This window comes from Aedes albopictus, chromosome 2 (assembly GCF_035046485.1).
Source record: "Aedes albopictus strain Foshan chromosome 2, AalbF5, whole genome shotgun sequence".
Taxonomy (NCBI): Eukaryota; Metazoa; Arthropoda; class Insecta; order Diptera; family Culicidae; genus Aedes; species Aedes albopictus.
The window spans coordinates 501,587,493-501,601,475 of NC_085137.1; the positions used below are offsets into that span (position 1 = coordinate 501,587,493).

A 13,983-nucleotide genomic window follows, 5' to 3' on the forward strand; every position below is an offset into this window, starting at 1 on the left:
TGCTTCTTGCTGTATCATGAAACCGTTGATCCAAAAAACTTTGAATACATATCTGATAACCAATTTCCGGTCTTCATTATCAGCAGTCCAGTCAGCATCAGCAAATCCAATTAGCGGCTCGGTGTCTTGTCGTCGAAACTCCAATACGGCGTTGGCACTTCCCTTCAGGTATCGGACGACTCTCTTTAAACTTTGCCAGTGCGATTCTATTGGGTTTTGTTGATACCGGCCTAGGTACCCGACTGGAAAGCATATGTCCGGTCGGTTCCATCTCGTTGTAGTTGCAGTCCTTTCTCCATGGGTGACTTCGCTGGATTACATTCAGCCAATCCGAAATTCTGCACGATCCTTGCCACATGCGCCTGCTGCGAAAGTTGAAGAGTTCCAGCTTCATGATTGTATGCAATTTTCATCCCAAGGAAGTGACGTGCCTCCCCGCCGTCGGTCATAAGGTACACCGGGGCAAGTTGAAACGGGTGGGGCAAGATGAAACACGAAGTTTTGAAACAGATTTCAATAAATTTTGGAAATTTACCCTTTGCTAAAAGATAGTTTGAATCAAAAACTATGTGTTATGGCGATCAAACTAATTATCATCAATAGAAAACATCATGTTAACCCACTGTTTCATCTTGCCCCACCCGTTTCAACTTGCCCCGGTGTACCTTACAGGAAACCATTGAAAGTTGCTGCTTCAAACGAATGATGGACTTCAATTTCCTCCCCGCGATTAGTAAATCGTTGACATACAGGACAACGTATAGCTCATCTTCTTCATCGCTTCTGATGTACAAACAGTAATCGTGACGAGATCGGTAGAAACCCAGTTTGACCATTTGGCTGTTGAATTTCTCGTTCCAGGTGACTGCTTCAGCTCGTATAATGATTTGAGGAGCCTGGACGCCTTCAAGAACTTGTAGATTTCCTCCTTGAGTTCTCCATGTAAAAACGCAGTTTTGACGTCCAATGAATTGGTAAAAATAGAATCGCTTGTGTACGCCTACTGCCAACACAGTCCGGATGGTTGATAGCTTGGCAACTTGTGCATACGTTTCTTCAAAAGCTACACCTTGACGTTGTAGGAAGCCCTTCGCTACCAGTCGAGCCTTGTAACGTACCTGGCCATTCTCGTCCTCCTTCACTCGAAATACCCACTAGGTACTGGGATGTCCACCTCGACCTCATAAAAATTTCCCCTCAAATTCGCAGTAGCAATGACCTCGTTGTCCTTTTTGAGAACCGCTACGGAACCGCAGAAGATGACCACAACGCCCGCCTTCGCCAGTTTCTTCACTGACATCAGATTGTCTCGTAACTGAGGAACAAAGATTATATCCTTCATGATCAGCGGGGTGTTCTTGTTACTGCTTCCAGCGATAGTTTCCACAAACTTGAACACCAACGTTTCTCCGTCTTTTTCGACTTGAATTTCGATTGATTGCTTGAGACGGCGGCTTTCCGAGAATACAGCTACATCATTCACCAGGTGGTCGCTTTAACCTGAATCGAGCTTGACCACCAGCTTATCGGTTCGTGGTTTCTCCGTCTTGCGACTTGCTACGAAACTTACTGCCTTCCGTTGATCTGCCGAATTAGCTTCACCGCCTCTCTGTCGACAATCTTTCTTCAGATATCCTCGCTTACCGCACTTGTGGCACTTGCCTTGAAACTTTGTTGACTTCCAAATCTTTTCTCCAGAAAACGCTGCCAACTTGACATCGCCCGAGACTTCGTGACGTTCGGTTCGCTCGAGCTCCTTCGCCAATAAGCGTTGCTTCACGACCTCCCCAATGTTGCTATTTTTCACTGATTACTTGCTCAATAAAGCTCATCATTTGTATTTTAATCACGCGCGATTATGCCGTGCTCTGATCATCGATGAGCAGGAGCGAAGATATGAGAAGAAAACAATGGAAATCGCAAACGACTGTGTGAGCATCTGCTTGTGTCGCATCGCGCTCGTTTGTTCGGCTCGGCCATACCGAATGGATTGGATGGACACGGTTCGGCCCGAACGCTTGCGGTGCACACAGATAAAGCATTCGAATATATCGACACAAACGTGCACGCAAGCCAACTATGTCTCGTGATGAGCATATTCAGCGATGAAAAGCACGGCTTGAATGCAAGGCGTCCGCTCATTGGCGAAAGATAATTACCAACATCGGCTGATCGGTGTCGAACCCAATCGTGTGCTATTCGTACGGGCGGTTGCACAGGTGCTTCTGTGGAAAGAGACTTTTCGCTCGCTGTTGATAACGACTCAAGGCTACTCGCCTATGTTTTCACAAAAAAGCAAGGTTGCGACCTCCAAACTCAGCTCTTCCTCAGGGATGTTTTCAAGTGCTATCACCGACCTCTTGGTAACGTATCCGGACAGACATTCGTTTGCCAAGAAACTGACGATGAACGACATTTCCGATCTTGATCCTCAAACATGTTCTTCTCAGCCGGTGCTTCGGGTACATCCTCCGTAATCGTGTTCAAAACGCCCGCGGAGTCCAAGAACATTTTGATTTGGAAGCTCCAGTGTTGGAAACCTGCACCACCGTTGAATTGTGGAATACCACACATAACTTCTCTCGTAGAGGTGCCCATAACCTTTTATAAACGCAGAGCTTGGTTTAACAACGTGTGGTTTATTGAAAAGTTGGTTTGAGAATGACAAAAATAAGTGAAAGTAAAATAAGCAGGATAGCTGTGATTAGTTAACGATTGCTTCTGACTTCCGGGTTGCTACGTCATCATTCAGAAAACTTGTAGTTTTTTTCCGAAGCTTTTCACATTTTGGGATGTTTTTCAATATCATTTTATTTTTAATCAAGAGTTTAATTTGACCATATTGATAAATATTCGAAAATTGCGTCTGATAATGACCGAAGAATAGTAGGCCGAAACGCATAACGCTAAAAAAGCTGTCTCCGTTAATCGTCACCGATAAGTGCCACAAATCGTTCACGGTGATCAACCCCAGTCAGCATAAACAGTTTCATATCTTGAAATTTGATTTAAGCGCTGTTTGCAGATCAGAAGGAATTTCTCAGCCTATCTTGATGCATGGGAAATTCCTTGCCTGAATTGCTCAAGAAACCGGTTTTCCTTCCATCGCAGTACGCATTTGCGAAGAAATGACAATTCAAATAGCAGTCACCGTAGAAAGTTTCTGCCAGGAATCGCTCAAGAAGTTTCTTGAGCAATTCCTTTTTAACTCGAAACTTTAGAATAAAAACAAAATCAAGTTAGTTTATACATATTTTCCTTCTTCTCATCTGCAGAGGAAATCGAACTTCCTTCGCAACTAAGCTATATCGATCGTAGCTTCTTTGGCGCCATTAATCCTGGCCACAGTTAGTCAACGGGAGATCTGTTTCACTGTTTCTCATATTTCATCGTACCGTTACTAGGGGTGACAGTGGATTTCATAGAAAATCAATGGAACAAACCAATACCTGTTCCTCATCCATTGTGTTTTGTTGTGGATTTTACAGTTTTTAACTGTATGATATAGGGTGACCAAGGGTATTATCGGCAGGTTTGTTGGGGGTTTTTTGTCAACCTAATTGTCTGAAATTTGGTAGTATAATTCAGCTTGGTAGGGAAAGATTTGAGGCCAATTTTGGGATCAATAGGTTTAAAAAAAAAACAATATGACGAAGAGAACATAACGGCCAAAAATTCGTAAGTTCCCCTATTTGCAAATCAACCAAGCTTTACACGAATATGAACAATTTTTTTGTGATGTTATTTTTAATGTAGCTTTTAAAAGTTTTTAATCGTCAAGTAAAGAAAACTTTGATCTATTTGATAGAAACTTTTCATAGATTTTATTGTGGTAAATTAGCATATATCATCGAAGTTATATGGCCTTCGCAATATTCAATAAAAGTTTATTTGTACTTTTACGCTTTTACAGCGAAATAAATTAAATTTAAGATTCTTGCTCTAATGTTCCTAGCTATACTGGCAAATTTGGATGCATCTATGGCTTAATAAAAGTTGTCTATTTCCTCCACTAAAGACGGTAAGCAAAGATACATCGTCCTTAACATGTAGCATTCCTAACGATTCCTGCATGTTAAAGGGGATGTAACACAATACCCAGTACTGGAAAAACTGCATTCATACTGCCATCCAACCAACAACTGTTGAAGAAACTTATCCTGGATCCAACAGGATATTACTAGAGCACTAGGTGCCTGCTATGAATGTACTGCCTCGCCGCATCGAACACAATCATCAGCAAAGCAGTAGGTATGGTTCCTATTCGGTTCGGTGGTGGTGTGTCCTGTCCTGGAAGTGTCACTTCGGTGTATCGATTTTTGTCTGCCGCCGTGCCGGAACGAACAGATACCTAGAAATAGCGCACGACAAAAGTGTTACGGCTTTTAACTCTTGACGTTAATGTTGTCGGCATCAGAGCCATATGGTTGGTTGATTGGTTGCTTGTCTACCCAGCGATAGTAGAGCGAGCGTCACCGAGTTTTGGTTTGGTTGATGCCGGAGAATCTCCAGTGTGCCACTCTGTCGCGGCGGCTGACTATCATCGTGACCGACCGACGACGAGTGTTGTGCAGGGGCAGGACCGACCGGACAATGTGGCGTCAATCAGAAGGATGGTTTTTGCTTCTGTCGATAGCGGCGACGCTGGATTTTATTACATTGGCTGATGGTAGTTCGCACGCGTGGATCTGTCGAAGGCAATTGATGGGTTTCTATTTTTAAACCAGCATGGGAGTGGGTCAAACTTCAAGATGCGTTGTTGGAATGTTCAAGTATTGATGAATTATTTTTTTTGATTTTTGGAAATAGTTGAGCCTTTTGAGCCTATGGAGATTACATGTAATGTATCGCAACTGCATAGTATAACGAAATACATTGGAACCTTGTAAATGCACAACACCGCACGTTGGGCGCCAATGTAACGAAAACATTGGAACCTTATAAATGTATATTTTATTTTCCGTATCGGGCCTCTCGTTTGGGAACTTAGATATGACAAATAAAATGGAATATTACAAATGCACAAAACACAAACATGCAACACATAACATAAATTGTGCCCAGTTATCCAAATAGATAACTAAGTCCGAACCCAGGATGACGAGGTTTCATTTTTGTTCTTGGTCCATCAGTCAATCCTGTAATCGTATTTTTTCTGGCAGTTCGCCTTTTAGTTCGCAGCATCTGTTGCGGCATTCATAGCTTGTTTTTTGGTCTAGGAATTTCTAATCCTAAGGGGGCATCCCGATCTGAGCAACAACACAAGGCCGTCTACAATTTGATGTCCGTGTTAGGGGACGGCTTGTGTGTTTTGTACTGGATCATTCCTAAAATGTTTGGAGCACTACAAATGCACATTAAAATTCAGGGACGGATGTACAAACCACAGTATAAAATGGAAAATTAACTGACAAAATGTTCACAACTATTTACAAACGTAACACACTCCATGCAACAATCGAAGAATTTTCCAAGAATTGCATTCTCCAATTCATGGAAAATTCTTAAAACTACTTTACATACGTCACAACTAATTTACAAACGTAACAATAGTGTCCATAGTGTCTACACGGAAAAACTTGGACTACTTAGGGATTATTTTGAATACTCATGGGTATTTTGCACTGATAAAAATTAAACATTGAGTCATATGAATAACAAGTAGCGAACTGTACTACTTATAGATCTTCATAGAAGTAGTCCACATAATTTATTACATTATAGGTATGAATAAACAAGTTTAGTGCGTCTATCTTAGAATTCCTTCACAAGGATTTTTTTCAGAAATTCCGACAGGGTTTGCTTTTGGAACCAAAAATGCTTCTTGGAATGCCTCTCAGAATTTCTCACAATACTCCTTCCGAAATTTTACGCCATTTTCTTGGTATCTTTTTGGATTCCTTTTAAAAAATCCCTCCCGAAGATTCTTCCGGATGCCTACCAGCGTTTAAACAAGAAGTCAGAATATCTTACCAGAATTGGGTTTTCCCGGTATTGCTCCCACAGTCCCTTGTGGGATTTTCACGGAGCGTCTTGCCTAAAGACATTTTCCTCTAAGGTTTTCTACCCGGAGATCTGTTCAAGTGTTTCTCTCAGGTTATATTGCAGATGTTGCCGCGAAATTTCTCCTAGAGTTTTAATGGTGGTTCCTTTTGGATATTTCCTGCGATTCCTTCCGATGTTCGTCTTTCGACTTTCCCTAAAGATCTTCTCGGAATTTCTCCTAAAGTTCTTATAGGAGTTATTTCTTTGATTTTTACTAGATCTCCTCCAAGGATTTTTAAGGAGTTTTTCACGAATCTGAATATGAAGAAGTTCCTTTCGGAATTTCTTTCAAAGTTTGTCCTGTATTTTTTTTTTCAAGAATTTTCCGTGAATTTTCTTCTAGAGTTTCTTCCTGGTTTTTTTTAAGACACGGACACGTTCAATGCTTCCAGTAAGCTTTTTTTCGCTTTTTGAAGGGAGCATGACACTAGACAATGGACTAGCATGCAACGCCCAGTGGCACAGCCGAAAACTTTTCCTGGCTACGGCGGAAATCGAACCCGCACTCTTTAGCACGATGCGACTAAGAGCTTGGTGGCACTAGCCGCACGACCACGGAGCCGCGCTAGGGAATTTCACCTGGAATATTTTCTAGAGTTTCTCGCGGGATTTCTTTTAAAGTTTCACTTGAGATTTTTTCAGAGTTTCTCCTGGGACTTTTTTCAGAATATTGTTTCCGGTGTTAAGCATTCAGTACACGCTTTGCCAATATGCGCAAATATTTGGCTATTTGACGTATCAGACGTTTGCCGTTTGGCTATTATTTGTCAATGGTCAGTACACGTGTGACAAACAACTGGCAAACTCTTATTTGTACATGTTTGCCACTTGAGTACTGATAGGTGTTGCAAACATGACCAAATATTTGCTATACTGACTTACTTAAAAAGTGATCAATTTGTAATATATGCAAATATTCGCCATGACAAAGTTAGGCAAATATTTGCACAACAATGTTATTGCAAATTTATTTGGTCAGTACACACATGACAAATAAATTTGTCAAATATTTGCACATTTGGCAAAGCGTGTACTGAAGGCTTTAGTTCTAGGATTTCTTTCCGAGTTTATCTGAATTTTCCATGGACTTACTCCTAAGATTTTTCGATATTTCTCATAGAATTCTTCTCGTTCTTGTTTTTTAAGATTTTTCCAGGGGTTTCCGTGTAGTTTACCGGATTTCTTGCAGTGATCCGTCTGATTTTGTTTTCATGACGGGCTTGGTGGTCTAGTGGCTACCGCTTCTGATTCGTATGCAGAAGGTCATGGGTTCAATTCCTGACCCGTCCCTTTCATCCTACTTTGTATCTTTCTATCCACTTTCTCTTTCTCTTTCTTCTCTACATATACAACTCATGTATATTCATATGTTCATAGCCATCGCTAGAACCAGAAACGAATTGAAAAAAAGTCGTTTCCCTCCCTTCCATCATCCACTCACAGCACAGTGTATAAACGCCTACAAGTTATGCAACCAAAAAGCGTGCTGTGCCGCTTGACCTTATTCACCTTATTCACCACACAATCTATCACCTTTCGAACACTATAAATAACACCCTATCCATGGATCGCATCACCGACCCAACGGTGACTCCCAGATCTCCCATCCTTTCCGTCTAACAAATACCCCAGTCCGTGCTGGTTGTGGGGATGCAGAGGTGATCTCGGTCTTTAGTAGCAACAACCACCACACTCTAACATTCCTTTCCCTTCCTAACTGACTATAAGGACGTGGCCGGCGCCGTTATTGATCTAAAATGTATGAGCTGCTTTAATTGCACTTTAAGAATAACTGGAGTGTCCCAGCCCTTATTCATTTGGATCTCAGTGCAATTGGTACCAGCTCAGATCAATCACGGAGGCGCAACCATTGACATGTATAGTCAGATTTGATCGTGATTCGCCTGATTTTGTTTTCACGGATATTCTCGGGATTATTCCCAGAGCTCTTCCCGTAATCACTACCAGAAATTGTTCCAAGGTTCTTGAACCTTTTTTTTTTTACTTTATGTATAATGGAAGTTCACATGATATTTTGTGACTTTTTCATTATATGTCATGTATACCTCGGTGATATCCCTCGCTTCAATTATGTGCATTATATGTCACAGAATTTTACAATTTGTTTCGATTTGGGCGGATTCCATACCATGCTTCTGGAAAAAAAAATCTAACAACGGTTCTTCAACAATTCCTCCCAGGTTACAGATCTCAAGACGATCTTGGTGGTCTCATAGCTTCTGCTTCTGATTCGTATGCAGAAGGTATTGGGTTCAATTTCTGACTTGTACTTTTCGCCTGCAACTTCGTAGCACAGTACATGAAATCAATCTGTCAAATCACGCCTATGTACAAGCTATGTAAACACTGAATTGTGCCACGTCTTCATAGTAATATAACACACCCTTCGCCTACCAAACAACATCCATGCACCACTTCGAAATATAGAATAAACTTGTATGGAAGCGGATACGGGGTCGTGGGTAAGCGATTGCAATTATCACTGCTTTCCTCTCCTCTACATTGACTATGACCTGCAAACTGACGTAGCAGGCGCCATTCTCGCCCAATGATATAAGGACTATCAACACTTACACACTGTCCCAAGCAGTCATCTGTAAGTTTCCTGTGTGAGTGTAGCTGATCAGGCAAGACTGGAGTAGCAACTAAGGGTGGCCAATTAGTTGATTAGGCTCAAGATTAAGATTCCTCCAAGATTACTAGATATAATAAGAAATGTCTTTATTATGTTCTTCAATTTTAATTTTGGGAGATAAATCCGGGAAATTAAATCATTATTTGGAAATTTTTAAGGTTTCCCAGATTAAATTCAGCTTTTCTCATTCCAAAAAAAAAAATCAATGTGATAGTTTTCTTGAAATTCTTTCTAGAATTCCTTCAGAAATTAACTTCAGAAATAACTCCTTTGGGTTTCACTTACACTTTTTCTCCGAATTTCTTCTGGCATTTCAACTGAAATTATAACCGGTATTTCACTTAAATTGATTAGAAAATTGCTCATATAAAATCTCAGATTTAATTTTCTACCATGGTCATTATCTGTGGTTATCATAGGAGAAATTCCGAAAAAAAATCTTAAATTTTTGCCAAGAGAAGCCAAGAGAACCAAGAACTGGAGATATCTTAGACGGAAATCTGAATAAAATCCCATAATCAACAATGATAATTATTGCCCTTTACTGGCATTTTACCAGACTTGCTGGTATGTCTGAAACATACTGGAAAAATGTGTATTTAGAAGGCACGAAATGTTGCTAATTGACAAATTGAGAGATGAAGTTTGTGAAAAAAGCCGCGTTCTGGTGGGATTCGAACCCATGACTTCGTATTCGCTAGACCGGCGCTTTAACCAACTAAGCCACAGAGCAGGTTATGATTCTACGGAATAGAAAGCCAAACTGACTCCGAAGCCACACCGTGGCTCTCTTTCGGCTTAGATGCCAATCCACAACACACTCGCGTTTGTGCCTGACTGTGTGTACTGACTACAAGGGTACACACTATACACTTGTACACTGGGTACAAGAATTGTTTTTATGAAGCCGAGACTTACTCTCGCACTCCACATACCTAGCCACCAAGCAATTTGTTTTGCTGTTGTCTAATCAGTATGCGCCGAGAGCTCGGTTCTCACTAAGCCGAAAAAGAGGGATGGGTTTGTTAAAAAGGAATGTTCACGGTGTTGCTTCGGAGTCAGTTTGGCTTTCTGTTCCGCAGAATCATTACCTGCTCTGTGGCTTAGTTGGTTAAAGCGCCGGTCTAGCGAATACGGAGTCGTTGGTTCGAATCCCACCAGAACGTGTTTTTTTACAAAATCCTTCTTACAAGTTTTTCCGGTATGTCCCACAATCAACTCTGGGAGCAACCTAGAGCAACTATTGAAAAAATGCCTGAACATCTCTGGAAGATCTCTGATCGCAATCCCGAGAGTGATCCAGGGGAAATGCTTCGAAGAACACTGAAAAAAAAAACCTCTGAAAGAGAATCAGGAAACAGCTTTTCAATAAATTCCTGAACTGAAAGTAGTAAAATTCCGGAAGGAGTTCTGGAAGATATTGCAGATAAAACTCTCGGATACATCTCGTTAGGAGCTTCGGTATAATGACCGTCCAGGCCCAAACTGTTCACGACCGTTCGAAACAGCCGTCGTTTCTACGGTCGGTAAAACAGTTGATTTGACAACAAATATAAGCAAGGAAGATTTCGCACGTAAACGCAAATCCCGGCGCTTCCAAGTTGGAAAATAAACACTCCCACTATTGACGAATGTTCTGAACAGTTCCACAAACAGTCGGAATAATCCAACTTCTTGCTAAATACACAATACATTTTGGGAAACCATTCGGGAAATATAAATGGAAAAGTTTCTGGAAGAATCTCGTGAGAAACTGTACGAGAAACCTTAGAAGAAACAACTGCCAATATCCCTGGAAAACCTTAAGGAAAAATCATCGAAAACAGAGAGAAATCCCAATAATTTGGAGGCTCTGGTAAAAACAAACTTTTGAAGTCTTGGAAAAACTTTGAAATCTTTTGAAGCAATTGTAGAAAAACTACTGGAAACATTCTCTACTCATGTTGAAATCCCGCGAGGGTCCGTGTGAAATCCTGGTTAACTTCTGACAAAAAAAATCCTGAGGTGTATTTGAAAAACAAGCATAACTATTACCTGAATTGACCGTACAATTCGTAATTGCTAATCCATGATTGAATACGTAAATCAAAATTGCACATACTCAGAACCAACAGGTGAAGCCTGTGGTTGGCCTACCATTCTTCGTGTGCATCTTTGAGAATCCCAAGGTTCAAAAAGTCAATAATGGCGTCGGCTACGTCTTTACACAGTCATCGAAGAAGGAAAGAAATGTTCGAGATCGCCTCTGCGTATCCGCAGTTATCGCGGAGAGGAGTTTTTGTTAGAGTGATGGGATGGAAAGATACACGATCAGGATTTACTTTGGCAAGTGGTGCGTGCGATCGATGTAACTATATGTCGACGTACTATTATGACAAACCATTCAAAGATGTTAGTAATGCAAAACCTAACCAGCTCCACATAGAAACTGTAAGTTATTAGTAAATGCCGTCACTTGAAGTGACGGACAAAACAAATTGAAAAACAACGATTGTTGGAGTAACATTATCTAGAGCTACTTGCTAATTTTAAATTACTATCCATTGTCTTCCACGACAAAACAATAGCATGAAACGAACTCATTAATTTGTAATGTGCATTCATCTATCTCCAGTCAGCCTCGTGGATAAGGCTTTGGATCGCCAATTCGGAGACGGCAGGTTCGATTCCTGTTCGGGTCGGGAACTTTTCTCGACTTCCCTGGGCCTAGTGTATCATTGTACTTGCCTCACAATATACAAATTCATGCAATGGCAGGCAAAGAAATCCCTTCAATTAATAACTGTGGAAGTGTTCAAAGAACACTAAGTTGAAGTGGGACAGGCCAAGTTCCAGTGGGAACGTAGAAGAAACAAATAAGGAGAAGAAGATTTATCTATCTCTCCAGCGCTTGTTGTTCATAACTTTTATACTGAATTCACCGCCAATCATCATTATTAAATAAACACTGAATTACGCGTGAATCAGGTTATCCACCTGCGGTTTTTGAATCAATAACAGCACTCTATTTCCATGAATGTTAAATGTTCTATGTACGTTAAAAGATTAAACATATAAATTACGAACATAGTCCCTCATGGAAAATTGAATTACTGGTTAACCTGCCAATCATCTCCGTTTTTCCATACGATAATGTATACTAGAATACCATAAAGCAACAGTTGAATCATGTTTCAGCTTCGGACAACATTGTTCTTATTTGTCGATCAATTTTGCATACGGACCCACATATACACACAGAAATGCCATTCAATTTTCCCATCGGCCGTGTCAATCAGGCTAATTGACCAAATTGAATTTCCGTGTCTTCCAACCCCCTCGCTATTAATGAATCTTCCTCTCACCAGGATGCTGCCACATGAAACCACTGTTGGTTCCCGGAGGACGTGCATTCGTATGGCCATCGGTGCAGAGAGTTCAACGGTACGACATTCAGCCTGCCGCCATCAATCTCCCAAACGCCCGGTTGTAATTACTTGCCTATTTTTAGAATCTCGCTCAACACGATGACGCTGCAGGTGGAAAGTCCCACCGTTTACACCAGTCAGGGTGTTCCGATTTCCGTGACCGGCATCGCCCAGGTTAAAATCCAGGGCCAAAACGAGGACATGCTGCTGACGGCGTGCGAACAATTCCTCGGCAAGTCCGAAGCCGAGATTCAGCATATTGCGTTGGTCACGCTGGAAGGTCACCAGCGTGCCATTATGGGCTCGATGACCGTGGAGGAGATCTACAAGGACCGGAAGAAGTTCTCGAAGCAGGTGTTTGAGGTGGCTTCGTCGGATCTGGTCAATATGGGCATTACGGTGGTTTCGTACACGCTGAAGGACATCCGCGACGAGGAGGTAAGTTCCCGTGGGAGCTCGATCCTAACAGTCCCAATCTCTCTCTCTATTTCTCTCTATCAGTCTCTTTCTCATCTCTTTTACCCAAAACGATTTCAAGTTTCTTACCTCATCCTTCCGTCTTAGTTTATAGGCAGTTCAATCGCGAATTGGCACATTCTTTTCCAATTGTTTATTTGAGTTACGTTACGATTCTTCTTATCTCGTTTGCACAAGACTTTGTCAATTTTGATTATGCCCGAAAAAAGATAATCAAAACCTTGCTCGTATTGCGCCAGCAGCAGTTTACTAGCCGCGTTTAGCTCTTTCCTTATCGTAATGCTGATATAGCTCGTAATGGCTCAACTTGGTTCGTTTATCGCCCTTCCTGAATCATTTTCACAAGCGGCTAAGCTACCTCTATTCTCTTTTAGGCATTGGATGCACTCTTTAGTTTGAACTTGTTATCTCATTCGTCTCATTCATCGATTAGTTTTTCTTCTTCCGATAGAACCATGTATCTTTTACACTCCGTAGATTCTGCAGTAGACCCTTTGTCTCGCTCGATCTTTCTATCACCTTTCAATACCACCCTCCAGTAACAGTACTAACCCTCTCAATTAACACCAGATCCCTGCCACCAAACCCAACCACCTCCCAGAGAAAAAGAAACACATAGTTTTTTCTCCAATGTGTATTTTTTCTTTCTTTCTTTTTCTTCGTATGTTTTTCCGCTACAATTACAATAATTTGAATAACAAATGTAAAAGGGTGCTAAGGTATGTTGATCAAAACCCTTAGGGAGCAGATGGCCAAAAATTGTATCTTGCGCTAATACTACTACTACTTACTAATACCACCACTAACTACAATCAAAGTCAGCGACATATGACCTCACTTTTCAACGGCCTTGGTTGATCTGTTTTTGATATCTGTGTTTTCTGATATTCGCCTAGAAGCTTCCATAGCCAGATCGCGCGAACAGCACACTCACACTGACACTCGCCGGTGATGCAGATACTCTCTTACGAAACAGTCCGTATCATACCACTGTCAAGTATAACATGCACGCAAACTGCCCACCACACCAACACTCACACATACACACAGAATTTGAATTGTTTTGACCAGCACCATCACCACCGTCTTATCGGCACAATGATATGTGATGTGCTTTTTTTTCTTTATTAGTTTTTTGTTCTGTACACTGATTGCACCAATACGCCTACATTTTTTTATGCGAATTGTTTCCATGAAACATTACACCAATACAAATGCATTGCCGACCTAGGTTAGGTGAATCCGTGAGCAGGATCAGCTCAGCAAACTTGGTTAAGTATATTTGGTTACACATATAGAAAACGTATTTTCCTAGAAGTTTGTTTATGGTTCCGATACATTGTGTTCCACACTACTTCGTTTAGTTTGTTGCGTTTAGTTTCCGATATTTGGCAGCTT

At 41.2% G+C, this 13,983-nt stretch overlaps 1 protein-coding gene across 1 annotated transcript in view; it reads left to right on the forward strand.

The window, feature by feature from the left end:
- The window catches only part of LOC109622563 (flotillin-1), a 40,816-nt gene that overhangs the window by 12,985 nt on the left and 13,848 nt on the right, over window positions 1-13,983 (forward strand). The window contains exons 2-3 of the mRNA XM_062854418.1: window positions 12,049-12,124; window positions 12,192-12,546. Of these exons, the coding sequence (XP_062710402.1) occupies window positions 12,049-12,124; window positions 12,192-12,546 (431 nt within the window). The remainder of the gene's footprint in view (window positions 1-12,048; window positions 12,125-12,191; window positions 12,547-13,983) is intronic.